This window comes from Dermacentor silvarum, chromosome 3 (assembly GCF_013339745.2).
Source record: "Dermacentor silvarum isolate Dsil-2018 chromosome 3, BIME_Dsil_1.4, whole genome shotgun sequence".
NCBI lineage: Eukaryota > Metazoa > Arthropoda > Arachnida > Ixodida > Ixodidae > Dermacentor > Dermacentor silvarum.
Genome location: NC_051156.1, coordinates 194,816,836 through 194,837,847, shown reverse-complemented (window position 1 = coordinate 194,837,847; position 21,012 = coordinate 194,816,836). Strand labels below are relative to the sequence as shown.

Below are 21,012 nucleotides of genomic sequence, written 5' to 3'. Positions count from 1 at the left end.
ATTTGCAGGTGCAACTTGCCATCAGCTAGCGCAGGACAGGGGAAATTGGAAATCGCAGGGAGAGGCCTTCATCATGAAGTGGACATAAAAGTGGCTGATGATGACGATGATGAACTTGTCCGCGGCATTGTGCATGCTTGTACCGTAAACAAGTACTCATTTCTGTGGGTTCGTTTGCTCCCGGAAGGCACTGTGCTTGTGTTCGCGCTTTACCATATTCAGCGTCCATCATGCTTTTTGCGGTTCCACATGCCGTTTTATTTATTAACGCGATAGCGTTAAGGGCCCCGTGCCGCAGAAAATCCGGCGTCGGCAGCCGGCGTGCGATGCGGGTGGCGGAGAAAATCATCCCCAACCCCGACCGCGCAGGCCCTCCACGTGGTGCAATGTTTTAGTGAACAAAAATTGAATTTCTCACAGTGAAATCCGTCAGGAAAATGGTAAAGCACGGCTTTACCATTCGGCGTCGGATTCGCCGTCGGATTGTTTAGCAATCGGCGTCGAATTGTAATTTGAATGTACGAGAAAACCTAATTCTGCTACGAGGAAACTCAAACACAAACCCCTTTTCCAGCATTTCTACCAGACCTACGGCCGCGCGTTGCGATGCGAACGGGTCCCCATAACGCTATCGCGTTCTACTCTTAAAGGCGAAGCTTTTTATTTATTTATTCAATGATGCATTCATTCATTTACATTTTGCTTTGCGGTGAGGAGTAAATGATTCCAACCTAACGGCGCCAACCTCTCCTATGAAATAATTTAAATAATACGACATTAAGGCGTGACCGGCATGCAGGAACCTTTATGGAAGGGTTATTGTTGATTAGTTGACAATCTTTGACTCTTCAGATGAGTTTCAATACAGGAATTATTCGCGTGACGCCACAAAAGCTATATTCCTGCCCTATTTATTCACAGTTTGCACAGTGCTGCTGAAGATAAGCGAATAGAGATAACGCGCAGCTGTTCCTCTTGCTGGCTACCAATATGGCGGCCGCGATGACGTCAGTGCATGTCCCCGTGTCGCTGTCCTATTAGAACACGAATAAAGAACTCACGGGCCCACAACTGCACTTGAGCGACTGTAACGTAATTAGCATTCAACAGGAACCGCACAACCAAGTCTCCGATTGTACTTCCTCCATGGTTGGCCCGCGCATCAAGCCATACAGAAGAAGTTTGACAATGCACATGACGTGCAGTGGTATCAGTATAGAGGAGGTGTCAAAAACATGGCAGCCATGTTTTGCGCATATGTAAAAGCATTGGAAGAATGTCACAGAGAGGGAGAGAGAGAAGGCATAATGGGGAAGGCAGAGACCAGGCTGAGCCCGGTAGGTTACCCTGCACTGGGGAAGGAGGAAAGTGGATTGAAAGAGGAGAAGGAAGGGAGTTCACACTTTGCACAGTTATACAGACAAGCGTGGTATGGGGGGTGATGAAGTTAGGAAATTTGCAGGCGCAAGTTGGAATCAGCTAGCGCACACTCTTAAAAATAAACTTAGTAAATAGCTAGTAAATGCGCGTTTTTACTAAGTTACTGTGTATTTTACTACCTTCTGACTAGTTCTGTACTAGCCAGCGGTTAGTAAAGCTAGTAAGTGCTGCTTTTACTAACCAGAAATGCTTCTTAGTAGTTTTTACGAAGTAACTACTAAGCAACTACTAACTCGTTTGGCCTTGGCCTATTATGCTGTGATGGTAACAGTCTTATGCGAAATTGAGATAAACTGTAGTGTTGCTCAATATGTTGGATTAACATTTATATGCGACGTCGTAGCACACATATGTACAGACAGTAGGCTTTAGACAATTTTGCACAAAGCTATGATGTCCTTGGTAATAAGAATTACGTGTATGTATCATCAATTAATGCGATAGGGCGCGGTTCCTTTTTTTTTTTTCATGTGTATTCTTTTACTTTCTTATGCTTTTACAATACCATCGACTTCATATGGCAATAGAAGCGGCACTTATAAATGGAATAGGCGCCATTGTATTGTTGGTAATTATGTTTCAGTTGCGTTAGTAACTGCACTACCGAGGTAGTATTAAGTTAGTACTAAGTTAGTGTTTTTTACTAGCTTCAGCAGGTAGTGAAAAGTACTAACCATCATTTTACTACCTGCACTTACTAAGAAGGTAGTGCTTTTTGGGACTAGTAACGTGTTAGTATTTACTTAGTGAATATGACGACCTTTTTTTTAAGAGTGCATGCAAGACAGGGGTAATTGGAGATCGCAGGGAGAGGCCTTCGTCCTGCAGTGGACATAAATATAGGCTGATGATGATGATTACAGACAAGCGTCCATCGCCGAGTTAGTCACAGGCGGTAATACGGGCTGGTGCATTTCGAAAAACGCAGCAGCGCCTTTGTGGCCTTGCACATATTACAGACGCACGAGGACACGGGCCCAAGAACGGAAGAATGTCAGAAACTTATCAGAGGTTACCAGAGGGTCAGTGGAGGTCGTTTGTTATAGCAAGAACGCACTTTTTCAGAAGATTTCGGCTCAGTAGACGTTCTCAGGTTGGTCATAGGGACTACAGATTCTTACAAAAAGACAACGAAATTCTTTTTCGTCAAATTAATAAGCAGTATATAAACCAGCAGTTGGTGTCCTAAACTATCTACAACTGAGAACTTGCTGCGGCATATAAAAAAATATTGTTGTTCGTTTCGATTTGTTTTTAAAGAAAAGTTACGGCGCATACCACTGAATGCGCTATTGCACAGTGGCGCGACAGATAGCCTTTCGCGAGAGCACTCTCAACGAGTCGCACCGTAAAGAAAATGTTGTCGCTGTCGTACATAATCAACGCCATCATAATCATCAGTGTTATCATTTTTATTGCACCCAAACCAAGTATTTCCAGATTATCTCAAGTTATCCCTGTCTTGCGCAAACCGCGCCCATCCGACACCCTCTGGAACTGGTAATAGTGACATCCCGTGACACGTTGTCCAATCAAGACTTGTTGAAACATTCTCGCGAAACAAACTTTCTCGCATCTCCTTTTGAACTACTTAATCAGCTCATAAATTACAGAGGATTTTGTTGAAGACGTTACCACAGTATTTTGCTCCCGGTGCAGTTCCGAAAATCCTAAACAACCAGTGAATATACAGTAACTCTATGTTCCCAGCTATACGTTTTGCCTCGCGCTAAAGCTACCAATCGACAGCCCAGCCCCTTTACTGTTTCCTTGTTATGAGCCGTGGTCGATTAACAGTCCCGGCCGGCCACCTATAGACCGGTTCTAAGATGATTTACACTCAACGCGTACAACTTGCGTCGCGCTAATTGTGACGACAGCAGACGGCAGCGACAACGTGACGTAACCCGCCGAGACAAAGCCGCAGGCAGACCGCGGCTATAGAGTGACGCAAACGCTCATGCCGTCGGCATCACTGCTACCCACACACGCAACAAGACGTCGTCGAAAGCGGTATTATAGTGGTCGGGCCGTCACTTCCTCGTGAACATTGCGAGCACACGCAACGCGTTGCAACTGCGGCAGCGAGCACCAGGTTACGCCGGTACAGACTCCCAGTTCCGGGGGGCAAGGCGCATTCATTAGGCACGCCCGATCGACCGCTATACCCACCGTCACGCGTCGCTGTGTTGCGCCGTTCTACCGGAATAAGTGCGCGCTCCCGTGTCCTCTCTGCGATAAGCGGGCGCACGAATGTGAGTGCGTGTGTGTGTGTGTCTGTGCGGGCGCGTAACCGCGGTCGCGTCTCTTCGAACCGCCTGTGTCCCGAAGGAACAGGATGCGTAAACGTTGCACTGCGGCTTCCGGGGAGCATCGATGGGTGTGGTATGGGCCCGAGCTTAACAGGAACGCTATGGAAGCATAATTCCCGTGGGAAACTTCTTAAAAGTTCGAAGTGAAATCTTCAGCGATAAAAAAAAATGTCACAGTTTCGCCCTAAGGGCGAAGCAATGAATGCGATAGCAACACAGCAATGTCATACGAAGTAAGGTGAGCGGCTTTGGTAGCAATATGAATTGTAGTAAACATGAGCTGATTAAGTAAGCAGGTGTGCTGCGGCGTAAGTAGACCGACGTGAAGAGAGACTCGATGACCACGAGAAGGCGCGTGTGAAACGGTGGTGTTGATGAGAAGCGCTTCCCGTGTGCAGCGCGTGCGAAGGGACACACCTGTATCGCTGCACTGCCGATCCGGGCAGCATTGCGTGTGTAGCGTGCGTTGGAAAATGTGGCCCGACTATTACGAACTGAATGAACAAGCGTGGTGTGAGCGCGCACAAACACGAAGAGATCACACTGAATGACAGCAGACAACGACTGTCAAAACGCTGGCAGCAAGCATACGCCGCAGCGGGCGAAGGTACGTGCGGTCTATCGCTTCAACGGAAACTGAGCGGCGAATGCACTTAAAGGTCAGAGCCGTGTGGAGATAAGAGACGGTGCGAGCGAGCGACGAGCGCGGTTGTTGGCAGAGAAGTGCGCCCCCCCCCCCCCCCCCTTGCTCCCTCCGGCGCTGGCTTCCTGCTTCCTTGCTTGCGCGTGGGAGATTGAGTGCGTTCGCTCTCCGTGATAGCGCGCGTCTCCGCACGCTTCCTCTCGGGCATACGGCGCGCGGCGAAGATTTTATCTATAGGGAACGTCACGGCGACGGCGACGGCGACGGCGACGACGACGCCGACGGCAGAAATCCGGTTCAAGTGTCCATATAATTGCTATCGCAATAATAGCGTCAGAAGACAACAGGAGACCAACGACGTGGAAAGAAAGGTCGACCGCACGTGGACGCGTATCCGCGCTATACTTTGTTCTAGCCAGAAAGGTAGGCGAGTGAAAGGTACACGGCGATATTATTTTTTTTAAAAGAACGCAGAGAACAACAATGCTCCTTCGCGGTTCAATTCAGTATGTCCTTCGCTTCTTTTCTTTTTTTTTTTTGTTCTTTATTTCCCCCTGCACTGGGTGGCAGGCTTGCAGGCGCTCACACGCAAGGGTTCTTGCTTAACTTTTTTTGCCTAGCATGCCACCGAGTGCAGTCTTGCTCTTGAGCAAAATAAACTACAAGGTTTACAACACTAACACCACACGGGCTCGTTGGAAAGTCAACAGAGATGCTCTCTCGCTACCGGATGGTGCCCCTGCGTTCCGTGTCTGTGGTTCACGGTTTCTGGTGAGAGTAAGCAAGGCTGTGTTATGTCCACCATTGGGGGTTGCGCAAACGAAATTCCTCTGAAGACATGGTAGTCACTGCATGCATTGTAGTTGCGCGAGCACTCTTCTTCGTCTTCTTTTCTCTCCTTTTTTTTTTTTTTTTTTTGCAAAGGCATTCGGAAATTTAGTACGCAGTTGAGTGAGAGAAGTTTGGCTTTCTCAATGGAAAGTGGTTGCTAATATTAAAAAGAACTGTTCTGCGAGTGACAGAGTGCGTTGGTGCGAGGGAGCGGTCATTTGTCTCTCTCCTAGCTGCATGCATGACTGTCACTTTTTTGCCTGCTACTGGGTATCTTCAGCGGGGTGACCGCGCCACATGTATTTATTCACAAGACAAGGTGAAGGATACACACCACTTCTCCTTCTCCTCAAATTTAAAGTGACTGTCAGATCGTGCATGCAGCTGTTTATACGTTGCCGCCATAGTTCATGCAGCCAATGTACAAACAACAGAGGACGACCATGACCGCGAGGCATCCTGTCCTCACAGGACGCAGATACGCAACCTGTTATGACCGTCTCTGTGAGGAACATCTCACTCAGCGCTGCAACTGTTTATACGGCCGCCTTGCATTAGTAGGGCTTAGCCAATAGTACTAAGTCGACAGTAACACGATCACTGTCCGAACAATCTCTGCCCTCAAAATCAAACGTACGCTAAAGAACACGTTGGTCAGCCTCCTCAACTTTTCCTCGGCTCTCCCTCGAAGTCACCACCTTTATGTGCCCCCGAAGCAATCCAACTTTGCAAAATAAACGCGAATTGCTTGTCTTGAATAGGACATGTCTTTATGGGTGCTTCTGGGGGCCGAATTTTGCAGATTATTTTTCATCTCGTCGCAGCGAGAGGCCAATCACGGTGATTGCGGGATCACGGCTTCATATCAGACTGGAATCAAGGACCCAAAAATAATGTAAAACTGTAAATAATCCTCGCAAAATACGGACCCTGCTCTGGATTTCTTTTCTTCTACAACAATAGGAATGGAATGTAGATGTCAGGGTGAGAAGTTGATAATTACATGTCAAATTAAAATGCGCTACTGAGCAACAAGAACGTACTGACAGGACACACACGAGGTGTTTCCACATGTCCTGTGTATCGTATTCGCACGTTCTCCAATTGAACACGAACAAGCGCGCTCCAATTGAACACGTGCAATCAACTAACCTCATCCTTAGGCCTTCTTGAGCATTACGCTGCCGAGGTTGTGTCTGACGAGCTATACACTGTTCGTAGACGCCAACACCTTAGATAGTCGGCCTCATGTACGCATTGTCTAGTAAGCGGGGAAGAGGCGTGAACTGTCAACGACGTGCATCCGAGCCATAATACGTGCACTCACATGGATTCGGATTTTCCCTGCGCATGCGCCGCTCGAAGCGCGACATCTTGATTCGTGGGTAGAGGGCGCTGGCCGATCGCACCAGGCGCAGACCGGCCCGGTCAGCAGAAGCTAGGGTGGACACCTTGCCTCGCATGTGGCTCTCGGACAAGTTGCTGCACGAGATGCTCTGCGGCTGCTTCATGTGAGTCTCTGCAAAGCAAGCGGACACACCACGAGTTCTGGAGAACGGCAAGTCGGAGACAATTCGTTCAGTGAGTCTCTCCTTAAGCGAAAGTCGCATATGCGGACTATGCCTCTGTCACGTAGTACAATTCACACTCTGGTGAAACTGGTGTTACTCAGGAAATTCATTTCAAGTAGATGCGTCTAGCAAACTCACCGGCTACAATTCGTAAATTGCAATATGTGCCATAAAGTAATTAACTAAGAAGTTCATTAGTCAATTTTTGTTAATCAGTTGAATATGTGGTACGATTTTTCGTCCAACTAATGTCCGCCTCTTCGAACAACCCAGCTCAACGATAAGAATTATGCTACCTGCTACAGGCGATTTTTAAAAATTTCGTAAAGCTTAATTTTGAACAACCGGTAAAGCCATAAAATTAGCGCTGTCGAAGCGGGTGAAAAAAAAAAAGATATCTCGTATAGGGGGCAACAACAGAATGGGTTCAGACGAGGCAGACGCTGAGAGGATACTGCCTTTGTGCTAACTCAGTGAATAGCGTTTTGAGATAGTAAGGGAACTTACGACAACGTCGAAAGCGAATCGCCACGGCATATTAGGCACGAGGGCATAGATGACGATTTCATGGAGTGGCCCAGGAAGATATATATGTATAGGGACAACCTAGTACAAATCGCATGGAAAGACCGGAAATGCGCGTAACTAGCGAGAATACAGCGACGACCCGGCTTTGTGGCTCACTGATTATGACTGCGCTGCTAAGCTCGAGGTCGCAGGATCAAATCCCGGCCGTGGCGGCCACGTTGTGATGGGAGCGAAATGGAAAAGACATCCGGGTACCGTTCATTGCACGCACTTTAACGGACACCAGGTGGTTAAAATTAAATTGTAGCCATCGCTACTACGGCGTATACCTCGTGGTAATACCGTGGTTCTGGCTCGCATAACACTATAATTCATTTTTGTTTTCAGTCAGTGAGTACTGAAGCAAGGAATCCCTCTGTCATTATTGTTGTTCACGCTATTTACCTTAAGGGCACAGAAAAAGGACTGGAAAACAGTCAATTAGGTTTGGACTTATCTTACGGTAATGGATGCCACAGAGGGCGTGACAGAGGGCCATTGGGCTGATGTATGCGGACGGCATAGCGCTATTAGCGTCCAATGCAAGGATAAGAATGCAGATAGAAGCATTAACTGGTCCGTAGTAGAGACAAGCACTGAGAGAGGTTTATAGTATCGGAGAAAAAAGGGGAAAAAAAAGCAGGGAAGAAATTGATAGAACCGGAGTCGCTACAGGCATAGGTAACTGTGCAACACAGATATAGAGGTCTTAAAGAAGCGAGAAAAGATCAAAGAGGGAGGGGCAAAATGCTAAACGACTATGCACGTATACATAGAAACTGTGTGAGGATGAGTTTATTCCACGGTGGCTCCTTCATGCTTCGGCACCGCGAATGTAATGCAATGTAATGTAGTGGCATATGATGGCTGCGCCATCGATTCCATCGGTTTCCATCGCGGCCTCGCCAGCTCGACCAGCGGAAAGCCTGGACGTGCGCGGTCCGCACGCAGCGGTACGTAAATTTCCGATGTTGCTAAGCTTTTGTCTAGCTGTTTAAGGAGCCGCTCATTCGAAAGAGCTACCCGTTCCAAATAATTTTGCGGCTTTGCCTCCTCAGGTGTCCGGAGTATGGGCACCGAAGGAGAACACGCGAAGTGGTAGTCCTTACTTTGCCGCTCACTTACAAAAGGTTGAGCCGCGCTCTCAGCGGCTCAGCTTTTTTTCTTTGGGGTACGTTTTATTTCCTGGCGCTCCCCATATCGTCACATGGGGCTGCATGGAAACCAGGCGGCGGATAGGGTAGCTGCAGGACACACGAGCCGAGCACCCTCCAACTACTCCCCTGAGGAACCCGTTCCCGTCCCATGCGACTATTCGGCAATTGTAGACCACTATATAGAGGTTTAGAACACCGAACACTAAATAAAGATGAATCGGTCAGTTGGAGGCAAATTCAAATCAGCCCGTATCCCAATTTGCACATCCTCAGCGAAATACATCCGACGGCATACCCTCCTCGCTGCCCATGGTGCTCAGCAAAAGCCACCTTATATAATATCGCGTGAGCATGTCAGGCCATAACTGCCGTAACCCCCATACAACACCCTACAGCAGAGCGATGGGAAGAGCTGCTGGCCAGCGAGTGCCTGGACGATCACCCGAGTCTGATTGACCGGACCCGCATAGCGGAAGCCGCAAGCAGAGCCCAGGACTGAGGGCCCCCCACCGCAAACCAAAAAAAAAAAAAATGTGGTTGATCCCTCTTATATAGGAATCGGTATAGAACACGAAAGTGAAACGTGTCTTCACAGAAGTAGTGTAATGTTTATTGCACATTGATATATAATGTCTATTGGTGTTTCGTGGCTAAAGCGCCCTTAGGCGTTGATGCACCCACGCTGACGCCTGGTGGCACGTCTCCTCCATCACGACTACCAACGTCGATGACCATGAGCAACCGTCGTGCATATGGAAGCTGCACTACGCTGCACACGCTAGCACAACGCGAAAGACGAAGCACGTAACTGACACACTAATACAACGCGCAAGACAAAGCACGTAACTGAATCATCACCGAGTCAAATCAGCGCGTACAGCGCGTCGTAATTGCAGCCTCCGCGATCAACTTCAGAAACATTTTCAGAGCTAATTGCGGAGGCCACGCTCCGCTGTGCTGAGTACGGTGAACGCCACTACCAACGCCACCTGGCGTTGGTAGTGCTTCTTGATGCCAGCGTCCCTTCGAATGCTGGCATCGAGGCGTCGTAGTGCTGAGACCACCGAAGCGTTCACTGTCGGTGCGCGTTAGTGTCATAATGCAGTACTTCTCTTTTCTGCTCGTAGGCGGCGGCACCGCCCCGAGCAAGAGCGCGGGTACACGGAGGAGTGTTAGATATATAAGGCGCGTCTGTGTAGCTCTCTGCAAATGCGTTTGTGGCGCAATGGGTTAAACGCTCGGCGATCTATCGTCGCGGACCGAGAGGTCGTGGGTTCGATTTCCAAATTTTGCATGTTTGTGGAACTTTTTCTTCTGGTTTCTTTCTTTGTATTATGTTCTATGACGTATTTCCGTGACGGAAATACGTCAGTGAAGTCTTGGTGGACCCCGGCATAAAACACTTTCGTGTTAAAAACCCTCCGACCACCCTGAGTCTCTCCACAGCAATTTTAGGGCCAATAAACAAGTTTTCACCACCAACACCACAGGCGCGTTCCTGATGAGTAGGGCGTGTTCAGCCTAGGCGTCATATAACCTTGCCGTTTTCGTATGTGTGTAATTCTAGGCAAATATCTAGTTTTCTATAGGTTGTTTAGCTGATGAGCACGGTTTGAGATAAAAGGAATGAGCCGGGATGGAAGTTCTTCAAGAAACTTTCTTGGAATAGTTTTCTTACAAAATTTGAATCAAACCATTTTTCAAATTTATGTAAATTACATTGAGAAGCTTTCAAGGTTCTGTAAGGTGGCAAGTACGATGTGCTGTGTCAATACATTCGGCTCCATGGGCGTTGCATGAATCTTCCGCTATGGCCCGGGCCTGGTGAACGTGCGGCGTGCCTGACCCGTGACCTGCTGTTTGTGGCTGCTTCTCTCCCTGGTTGGATACGGCGTGGGTCCTCGAGGATTCAAGCCAGGTGTCCAGCGGTTTGGTGAGAGACCATCGTGGCTTTTTACTTTCTTTTTTTTATTGCGATAGCAATTATATGGACACTCAAAAGCAGATTTCTGCCGTCGCCGTCGCCGTGAGGTTCCGTATGACGTCAATGGAGATGAAATCGTCGCCGGTGGTAAGTGGTTCTTGAGGGAAAGGGAAAGGTTGGCGCTATCTTCTGCAGCCCTTGAGGGAGCACGGCTCAGCGCCACGCGCCGAACGCTGTATGTGCGAGTGAAAGGGCGCGAGGGACGCGCGCTTTCACGGGGAGTGAACGCACGGCGGAGAACAAACGCGCGTTCTGCTCTGTGCTCCCTTAAGGGCTGCAATAGTAGGCGTCTCTTTCCTCCTCTACAATCACCATATATGTAGAGCAAACGTGCCTTCTTCCGACGCACGAAAAGCCGTGGGGGGGGGGGGGGGGAGGGAAGGGAGGCGACGTTTAGCTGCGGCACCAAGTGCCTGCCGTGCTCCCTCAAGGGCTGCAGAAGATAGCGCCAACCTTTCCCTTTCCCTCAAGAACCACTTATCAAGTGCCTATTTATATCAGAGGCTCCGGCAACAGTCACCAACGCCGCATGCATTTTGAGCGAATGCGGGCAAAACGCCGACGGCGTCGACAACAGTTCTGCGTGTTGCCGGTGCTGCTGCATGTCCAAGTTTATACAGCTGATAAAGCTGCTATCATTACTCCGTATAGCTCTCTTCAAATTTGCTATCGCAATTGATGCTTCACCTTTCAGGTGAAACTGCGACAACTTTTTTTCTGTTTAGCTGAGGATTGTAGCATTGCAGCTAGCCTGCTTTAGCTCAACTTCGGCTAGACGCGGCCGCCACGTGGTTTTGACCACGATGGTGGCCCCTTCACGGCTTCGGCCGTTTACGTTTTTTGGTCGCGTGCCGAAAGGGGCGACCAATGTCGACGTGTGCAAAGCGCTCGTACAGCGCGTTTCTTTGTCGGAGCTGAAGTCTGTGCAGGACTTCGGCGCAGGCCGATTCGAGGTTACGTTCAAGACTAAGGCCGCGGTCGATCGCTTCTCAGCCGATCCCGCTTTGAAGGTTCGTGATGTTACGATTCAGTTTGAGTATCGAGGTGTGCGGACGAAGGTGGTCAGGGTTTTTGGCTACCCCTCGGACTTGCCAGACCAAGCCCTCTCAGAAGGGCTACAGGTTTTTGGAAAGGTCCTAGGGATCTCCGAAGAGTGCGTGCCGGGTTTTCCTAGCGTCGGTACAGGAAACCGGCGCATTCGGATGGAAATGGCGTAGCCCGTCCCTAACCTTCTCCGGGTTGGTGATAGAGTAATTCAGTGTGAGTACGAGGGTGTTGCACGGTTGTGTCGTAGGTGCAACTTAGAGGGGCACCACGCGGTCGCGTGTGAGACGCCGAAGTGCGTACGCTGCGAGCAGTTCGGTCACGAGAGCTGCGACGCGGCGTGCGTACGATGTGGCGGAGACCACGCGGTCTCGACGTGCCCTGTCCGCACCTACTCGTCGGTGACCTCGGGCTCTGAGCCGCAGCCATCTGCGCCGGAGCCGGCGGTCACTTCGTGGTTAGGTAGCACCACAGTTGCGACGGAAAACGGAGACAGCCAGGGCTCCTTGAGCGAGGGAGACAGTGCCGGAGTCGATGCAGATTCCGCGGCCGCCGATGCGCTTCCTTCCTTGTCCGCCGCGGCGACGAGCGGAGGGGGAAGTGGCGAGGAGGTGGTCGCGGCTCCCGTAGTTGCCCCCGCGGCAGCAGCGGTGCCCGCCGTGGCGGCCGAATTCTCTGGTGAGCCGGAACCGCTTGCTAGCACGAGCACGGAGGCCCCTTTCATTGAGGTGTCCCGTAAGAAACGGAAGAAAAACCGTAGCAAGCGCTCTGGATCGGCGGCCAGGGAGGCGGCCTCACGGCGGTCGTCTTCGGACTCGGAAGGTGGTGGCTCCCATAGCTCGGAGCCTGGTCTTCCTACACCCAAACGCACGGCTGTGGTGGCCTCAGAATCAGAGTCAGAAATGGAGGACTCTTCAGGAAGCGAGGAGGACACTCCTTGTGAACACTGCAAGGGCCTCGATTGCGACTGTTCGATTGTATCAGATAAGTCGTATGAATCAACAGCCGCGGGGTCTCCGCTCGAGGAGACTCCCGCTTAGGCATTTGTACCATCGATTTATTTGCGGCTAGTATTACCCAGTACTAGCCTTTTCCTTTTTACCTTAGCTTTTTTTTGTTTTTCTCTAGCTCTCTTTAGTCTTTTGCTAAATTTTTCTTCCAATCAATATGGCTTTCTCTCTTAAACTAGCTACTTTTAACTGTAGAGGCTTGTCCCGAAATTCAAAACGGTTCGCGATAGTCGACTTAGCTAGATCCGCAAATGTAGATATTCTTGTACTTCAGGAAACCTATGTCCATAGATTAGGTCAGATCAGCCACTTTGACAGGACTTTTGGCACGCGGTCTTTCTGGAGTTATGGTGGGTCGGGCTGCCGAGGCACGGCCATCATTTTGATGCCGCGCTTCAAAGGCCTGGTTCTCCGCCATGCCAGGGATGCCGAGGGCCGTATTCTGTCAGTGGACCTTGATTCTGGCATTCGAATTGTTAATGTTTATGCTCCAAACAAAGATAAAGGTCAAAGAGAGTTTTTTGCTGCATTGGAGCACTACTTAGTGGGCCCTTCTCGGCTTATTCTTGTAGGCGACTTCAATTGTGTGTTAGAGCAGGTAGATCGCGTATCTAAAAGAGGTACTCCGAAATTCAGGGATAGGGCTGGAGATGTTGTACTACGGGGGCTCGTTGATGAACTGGGACTGGTTGATGCTTGGCGCGCGCTTCGCCCTGTCGGGTCAGGAATGACTTGGACAGGGCGGGGGGTGCAGAGCCGCATCGATCGGTTTTATGTCTCGTCATCACTGGCTCCCAGTATGCATTCCTCCGAGGTAATCTATTCTGCTCTTAGCGACCACTGCTTCCTGATACTGCGGTTTGCCGACTCGAGTTTAGTGCCGCAAGGGAAGAGGCCGTGGCGTCTAAACCCACGGCTCCTAAAAGACAGGCAGGCAACCGCAGAGGTATCGTCCATTCTGTTTCGCTCGCTGCACAACAGAGCGAATCTAGAAGGTAGAGAATGGGACGAAGTGAAGGCCAGTGTCCGTGAGTGCTTCAGGTCTTGGGGCAAGCGTCGAGCGCGGGAGGAGCGCGAGGAGATAAAAATCGTCTCCGACGCGATCCTTCTGCTCTCGAGGCCACTGTCTCGTGGGCCTGGGGTTGGTCCGGCGCTGGCCTCACTCCGAAAGGAACTTCGGGTTCTCCTACAGCGACGCTGGGATAGCTTGCGAGCTATAACCCGAGCGGAGCGGTGGGAAATGGAAGCGTGGTGCATCAGAAACATTCTCCGCAGGCATCTTTCAAGGAAGAGCACAACTCTCTCTTCCGTAGTAGATCCAAGTGATGGTAGCTTAGTCGACTCACCAGAAGGAGTACTTGCACTGGCAAGGCAGTTCTACATGAACCTTTATGCTGAGCCAGCTGCCACTCCGGCTGTTTTTCTATTCGTTCCACCAACCGAACCGCCGGTGGTTGGTGACACAGCCATAGTTGAAGACGAGCTCTTGGCAGCATTGAAGTCTATGAAGCACAATCGCAGTCCAGGATCCGATGGTTTGACAGTTGAATTTTATGTGAAGTTTTGGAGACTGTTAGGGAAGCCTTTCACATCATTGGTGAACAGGCTGCTCAGTGAAGGGACTTTGTCAGCGTCTCAAAGAGAGGGGCTAATCACTCTCCTGTGCAAGGATGAGTCGAGAAGCACCGATCTAAGAGCTTGGCGGCCCATCACACTTCTGAACTGCGATTACAAGCTCATAGCAGACTCACTCCGTTCTCAACAGTGTTTTGGGTCCATACCAGGCATGCTGCGTTCAGGGACGTTCCACTCAGCTTCACGGTTTAGCAGTTAGAGACCTTCTCCTGTGGGCAAATGCCAGGAAACTTCCCGGTATTTTCTGCTCCTTTGATCAGGAGAAGGCTTTCGATATCATTAGCCACAGGTACCTTTTTCGGGTTTTGAAGGAGGCCGGCTTTAGCGTGGGTTTTCAGCGTATGGTCCAAGCTTTGTACTCTCGACCGACTTCTGCTGTTCTCATACAGGATCGCGTCTCGGAGGCTTTCGTTGTGGGTCGTGGTGTACGGCAGGGAGATCCGCTCTCACCTGCTCTCTACGTACTCGCAATCGAACCCCTTCTGCAGAGGCTATCCTGTGACAGTAGAATTGGAAAGTTCCTACTTCCACCAGGTTCCCCTCCAGTTGCACTTTTCGCCTATGCAGACGACTCGTCTATTGTCGTCCCGGACGAGGCATAAGCATGCACCGTGCTGGACGTCATGGACAGTTACTGCAGGGCGAGCGGTGCGAGGTTGAATAGGTCGAAAAGTGCAGCCATGTACTTGAACTCCACTCCGTCCAGCCCGCAGCCCGTTCATGGTCTACCCGTGAAAACGCGGTTGCGAATTCTCGGTTTCCATTTCGATCCAGACGGCCTGTCTTCTGAAAACTGGCAGCAAGCTAAAGAGAAGCTTGAAACCAGGATTCAGGAGTTCAGCGTGTTGTCGTGTCCATTGACAGCAAGAGCGAACATTCTTAGGTCTCTTCTTTTTTCTTTTCTCACTTATGTAGCATGTGTGTCCCCTGTTCCAACCCGAACCAAGCTTATCTTGGAGAGGGTTCTCTTTCGGTTTCTCTGGAAAGGGACAACTGGCTGTGTAGCTAGGCAGGTACTTAAGCTGCCCAAGGATAAGGGAGGACTCGGAATTCCCGACTTGGGCATCGTAGCTGCTGCACTGCACGTCAGGTGGACCCAGGTTGCCTTTAGCTCAGATATGCTCCTGACTCGAAGCTTTACTTCCTTCTTCCTTAGCACTAGACTCCGTTTGTTTTCCCAGAGCACATTTTCTCACTGTGTGCCTCGCTCAGGAACCCGGACCCCATTCTATGCGATGGCTGCCAATTCATTGGCACGCCTTCGCAAGGTCCACTCCGACATCGACGTAATTTCCACTCCGCTCCAAGAATTAGTTGACATCCTTACCCCCGGTCTCCCCCCGCATTGCCAAAGGTATGACCTGTCTTTTCACAGGCCAAGTTGGAAGCTCATTACGGCAAGCTTCCTTGACGCCAGGCGAGCTACATTCATGTACCACCTGGCGCGAGGCTGTTTGCCGATTAGCTTCCGACCCTTCACAGACATCCCGGCTCGTGGAGTGTGCCCCTTTTGTGGCGGTCGAGAGGATACAGTTCACATCTTTTCGCAGTGTTTACTTTCTGCTGCTCTCCTCCAACGGATAGCTAGTTTGTTTAGTCTCCCAGGCGTTCCATTTCAGACAGTCCGTTTCTTGCACCCTTTGCCCAGCCAGGCGATCAACCAGTTCGTGCTTCTTCTTGTCGAGTGCTCATACCAAGTCTGGTTAGCACGCTGTGATGCGGTTTTTTTTTTTTTCTGGGGGGGGGGGGGGGGGGGGCGCCGGGTCTTCACGAAGTGCTTGGAAAAGCACGGAAGGAAGTCTGGTTCCATCTCACCCGGGAGCGGCATCACCTAGGCGAGAAGAAGTTTCTCGAAGTGTGGGCTCGCCCTGCTGTGATTTTTGTTGAGTCAGGTGGAAAGCTTTCCATTAAGTTATGATGCATGCTTCTAAGGTCACTCGACTGGACAGCATGCGCCAGTCGATCCACGTGTTTCCGTTCGCCTCAGTGGAACGCAGAGTTGGAACCGGTGCTGGCGCAACAGAGTGCGCTGCGCCGCGGACGGCTTCTGTTGTCTCCACGGTTGTTTGCCTTGACACCTTTTCCGTCGAGGCAATCCAGGGATCTGATGGGCTCGTGTCCCTGACGACCGACATGGCTGTTTGTGTGAAGCGTGAAATAGCACGGTGTGTGCCGCTCCACAGCGGCCCCCTTGTCCGGGAAGGACCGTTGGCCCAAACCAAAACCCCCCACCCAGTCAGCCCGGGTAGGGGGGCGTGCCGGGGTCAATGTACCGAATGATGCTGGGTTGTTGAGTACATGAACGCTCTGGGGCGTGGTACCTACGGGTGCCAAGTCCCCTTCCCATCTGACAACGGCACGTGTGCGTAGCTGTCAGCCAGCTTAGTACATCGTATATTTGAATGAAACTTTTATTCATAGGCTGAGAAAACTGAAATCTGAGTGCGGGCCAGCTTAAATTTGAGGGTGAGCGAAATTGAAATTTAAGGGTGGGCCTACTTGAAATTTGGGGCATGCTTACGCATACTAAGACAACTCCAGTGGAGTTTCTGCAATCTCTCTTCGCGTTAGGGCATTTAGAGCGCTTTATTGCGCTATCGACTACACGGTCGCTCGAAGCGCGTTCGCACCGTCGCCGTTGTGCTGTGCGCTATCGCGGTGCATGAACCGCTCGTGCGCGGCGTTCCGAGTTTCTTACGAAACGGCGCGTAGAATCTCCAGAGACGCGAAGCGCATTTCGAAGCATAGAACACATTCACGGGAGTTCGTGCGCAACACTAAGAAAGTACCTCCATTTAGCCCTCCCCCTCCGCTACACAGAAGTGGTCGTTGCACTTAACTAACGCTCCACGGCATGTCTCAAGAAGCTTCGTGTCTTCTTCAGTCGAGGGACTGCGCTGAGCTCAACTCCGTGGAGCTCAGCGTCGAGTCGAGGATCGTTTGAGAATGGGCGGGTATCACATTGCTATCTCTGTCACTGCTTCGGCCTTCGGGTGATGTTGACAATTTTCTTTTATTGCGATAGCAATTACATGGACACTTCAACCGGATTTCTGCCGTCGCCGTCGTCGTCGCCGTCGCCGTCGCCGTGAGGTTCCCTATAGATAAAATCTTCGCCGCGCGCCGTATGCCCGAGCGAAAGCGTGGTGCGAGGACGAGCGCTATCACGGAGAGCGAACGCACTCAATCACCCACGCGCAAGCAAGGAAGCAGGAAGCCAGCGCGGAGGGAGCGGGGGGGGGGGGGGGGGCACTTCTACTCTGCCAACAACCGCGCTCGTCGCTCGTCCGCACCGTCTCTTATCTCCACACGGCTCTGACCTTTATGCGCCGTGCATTCGCCGCTCAGTTTCCGTTGAAGCGATAGACCGCACGTACCTTCGCCCGCTGCGGCGTATGGGCTCGCTGCCAGCGTTTGACAGTCGTTGTCTGCAGTCATTCAGAGTGATCTATTCATGTTTGTTTGTGCGCGCTCACACCACGCTTGTTCATTCAGTTAGTAATAGTCGGGCCACATTTTCCAACGCACGCTACACATGCAATGCTGCCCGGATCGGCAGTGCAGCACTACAGGTGTGTCCCTTCGCACGCGCTGCCCACGGGAAGCACCTTTCATCAACACCACCGTTTCACACGCGCCTTCTCGTGGTCATCGAGTCTCTCTTGATGTCGGTCTACTGACGCCACAGCACACCTGCTTACTTAATCAGCTCATGTTTACTACAATTCATATTGCTACCAAAGCTGCTCACCTTACTTCGTATGACATTGCTGTGTTGCTATCGCATTCATTGCTTCGCCCTTAGGGCGAAACTGTGACATTTTTTCTTAAAGTGCACAAACGTGCAGTGTCCACTACTAGCGAAATCCTACCGAGGTTGTCCCAGTCGACTCCCGTGGCCTGGCGGCGTCGCGCAATCTCAAGCCATTCGGGATCCCTCTTGCTGCCCTCCTCGTGAGAAGAAAGCGGCAGTCGACCGGGACGGGAGAGCGACCGACAGCGCCTCTCGGAGTCGTCCAGGTAGCGGTCCGACGGAGAGGACAGCAGGTGCCGGTCCCAGGACATGCACTTGAAAGCCGGCGGAGATGCGTCGCCGCCTGCACCTGCGAGACGATGTCGAAGAGGCATCGAATGGACGCATTGGAGGGAAAGCGTACGAAAGCGCTGGTGAAGGGACAAGTCTGTAATGGTAGGATATAGTCTTAGGACTTGACACTGAATAAAGTGACACTTTATACACTTGCACGCATGCGTAAGCGTACGATATCGAAGCATAATTAGACTGTACCCGTAGACATTGTGTTCGAGCAACTTCTCGTTCATGGCCACAAGCCAGCCGCTTTTAGAATGAGTCAACAACTTATCTTGCATTTGCTTTTCTTCGTAAAAGTTGACGTGACGCGATGAGCACATATAAGCATTCGTGCTAACATTTTCAGTAACAAAAGGTGTATTAGGTGCTATTATGATCAGGGGCTAGGATAAAATCAGCTGGGGCGTTCTCGGTCAAAAGATTTACAGATTGACCGCAGTCACGCAGTTTGTTGAATCGTGTATAAGCGCCACCTTTAATCAGCTGCACGTCTTGCTGAGTTAAGAATAATCATCATCATCAACCTATATTTATGTCCATTGCAGGACGAAGGCCTCTCCCAGCGACCTCCAATTGCCCCTTTCTTGCTCGTTATGCTCCCTATTGTGTTCCGAAGTGTTCTTTCATTCAAGTTTCGAATATTTCGCACCTGAACTAGTGCCTATGCCTCACCGCACTGCCCACGGGCAGCCCTGGCTTAAATGCTTAGTAGCTCACAGACATTTATCAAATAGGTGCACTTTTGCGACAGAACCACATGCACGCTGCACTTCTTGAGAACTGCTTATGCAGCAAGGCTGATCCTTGTGGTTACGTGTGAAAAAGCAAGGCTCATCAAATTAGAGCAAAAATCTGCCAACCTTTGCAATCTTTGGTGCTCGGCTTCAGCGGCCCTACGTGATTATTATGGCTACCTTTTGGTTGCCAGATCTTGAAAACACGAGAAGCTTCCCACTAAAGATATGATGAGAGATTCCCATGCGCGAATTCAATTCCCAGCTATACGGCGGCAGCAGTGTTGAAATAGTGGAGTGGAGAACCACCTGCGTGTTGAGATATTGGGCGCACTTTGAAGTTACTAGGGAAGGCGAAAGTGCCACAGACGTTTCAATTTACTACGACGTCTCTCACAGCCTAGATGTATACCTCCTGGAGGTAAACGCCAATCTGAGCGAAAAAAATTTGCGTTGTTGGAAGTATCGTTTGACACTCACTCTGGCTACTAAAGGGACGGCAGCTTTCGGATCGGAACACCGACGGGCCCGAGGCATTGGTGGCGCCGCGGGCCTTGGCCCTGGGTAGGATCCGGAAGTTGATATGAATTTCCGGTGACGACGGTTCCGGTGCGGTGCTCGCGCTGGTCTCCTTGGCGCGCGGTATGCGAGGAATGGAGTCCGGTACCTTGGGTGCGGCGCTGTACGTTCTGCGTCGAAGCGGTAGAAGAAAACAATTTAATGAACGTCTCCGTCTTCCCTTGTCTTTCCCTCATGTTTAGGGTAGTAAACCAAACGCTATCTTCCACTCAACATGACCTTTTTCTGCATCTCGTACTTATAAAGGGCACAAATTAATACATTATCACATCGCTGTGCGATTCTTAAAACATAAAAATCAAAATCACAAAGACTGGTGTCTCACCAGCGAACACGTTGAACGACGGAGAATGCTGTCGTCGACAATGTTATACCGATGAGGCGTGTATATTGTAGATATACGTGTCAAGAACATTTATCCTCACAATCGCTGCTGCTGGGGAGTGTCAGGAGCAATGAAAACCTGCTGTCTGCAGACCCTGCGAGCCGACTTGTTGCCCGGATGTTACAGAGCCCCGAGCGAAAAAGATTGACCAGTGACGTCGCCGCGATGAGACGGGCCACGAGATGGGCTATGCGCGGACGCAGCGGGGAGAACCACTCACAACTCTTGCCGGCCGAAAAAAAGCATCACGGATGCCTGCAATAACATATGTTGCGGGGTCACTGTGCACATTTACCGCACTAAAAGAGGTGACGTGCGTGTCATGCAGAGAAAACCTGGTGTTATTATCAAACACGGACCTGGATGCTGACGAGAATGCGCTGATCACAAGTATGACAAGGCGTGAGGTAAAGTTTTTCCAAGGCATTCCAAGTGAATGCTAAATTTTATGCTCGGACAGTTTTACGTAAGCGCAGGGTTGAGCGGCTTCCCACCAAGTTTACTGGCTTTCTTAGCCAAAATCGAGGCAATTGCAGCCCCGGTGAGCAGTGTCCTCGATTACCTTGAGGACCTCGGCGTATGTCGATCACGGCCACTCTCCACAAGACGTCAGGTTTCCAGTGCCGCAGCGAACGCTCTAACTGAATGACCTTTGCAAAACGGCAAATGACAAATTGCCCGCAACAAAACGAATGCCTAAGCTTCAAACTGTTAGTAGTTAGTGTGCACCTGGGTGTAGTGTGTAATGACCTCAGACATACTTATATTGTATTCAACAGCATTACGTAATCTCGTGTGCCACGCGTTGTGTGCAAACAAGTAGCTCCTGCCTTTCCACTCTTGCCTATTGCTTCGCCCTAAGCACCTCAATATGTTAAGATGTAACATGCTTGCAATGTCCATGCGTCGCTTACTTAATCTTATATTTGTACCACTCTCGAACATTGCCTTTTTTTTTTTACTACAAGCCGTGTACATTATTTTATTTTGATGAACAAATTGCGGTCACTGACCAAGTGAAGGTGAA

The 21,012-nt window shown here is 50.5% G+C and overlaps 1 protein-coding gene across 5 annotated transcripts in view; it reads right to left on the bottom strand.

Annotated features, from left to right (window-relative positions):
* LOC119446404 (uncharacterized) overlaps nucleotides 1-21,012 on the bottom strand; it is a 223,379-nt gene that overhangs the window by 74,498 nt on the left and 127,869 nt on the right. For all 5 annotated transcript variants that reach the window (XM_037710830.2, XM_037710832.2, XM_037710833.2 and 2 more), the window contains exons 5-7: nucleotides 19,502-19,710; nucleotides 18,067-18,297; nucleotides 6,554-6,745 (exon numbers count right to left, since the gene is read on the bottom strand). In XM_037710830.2, the coding sequence (XP_037566758.1) occupies nucleotides 6,554-6,745; nucleotides 18,067-18,297; nucleotides 19,502-19,710 (632 nt within the window). The remainder of the gene's footprint in view (nucleotides 1-6,553; nucleotides 6,746-18,066; nucleotides 18,298-19,501; nucleotides 19,711-21,012) is intronic.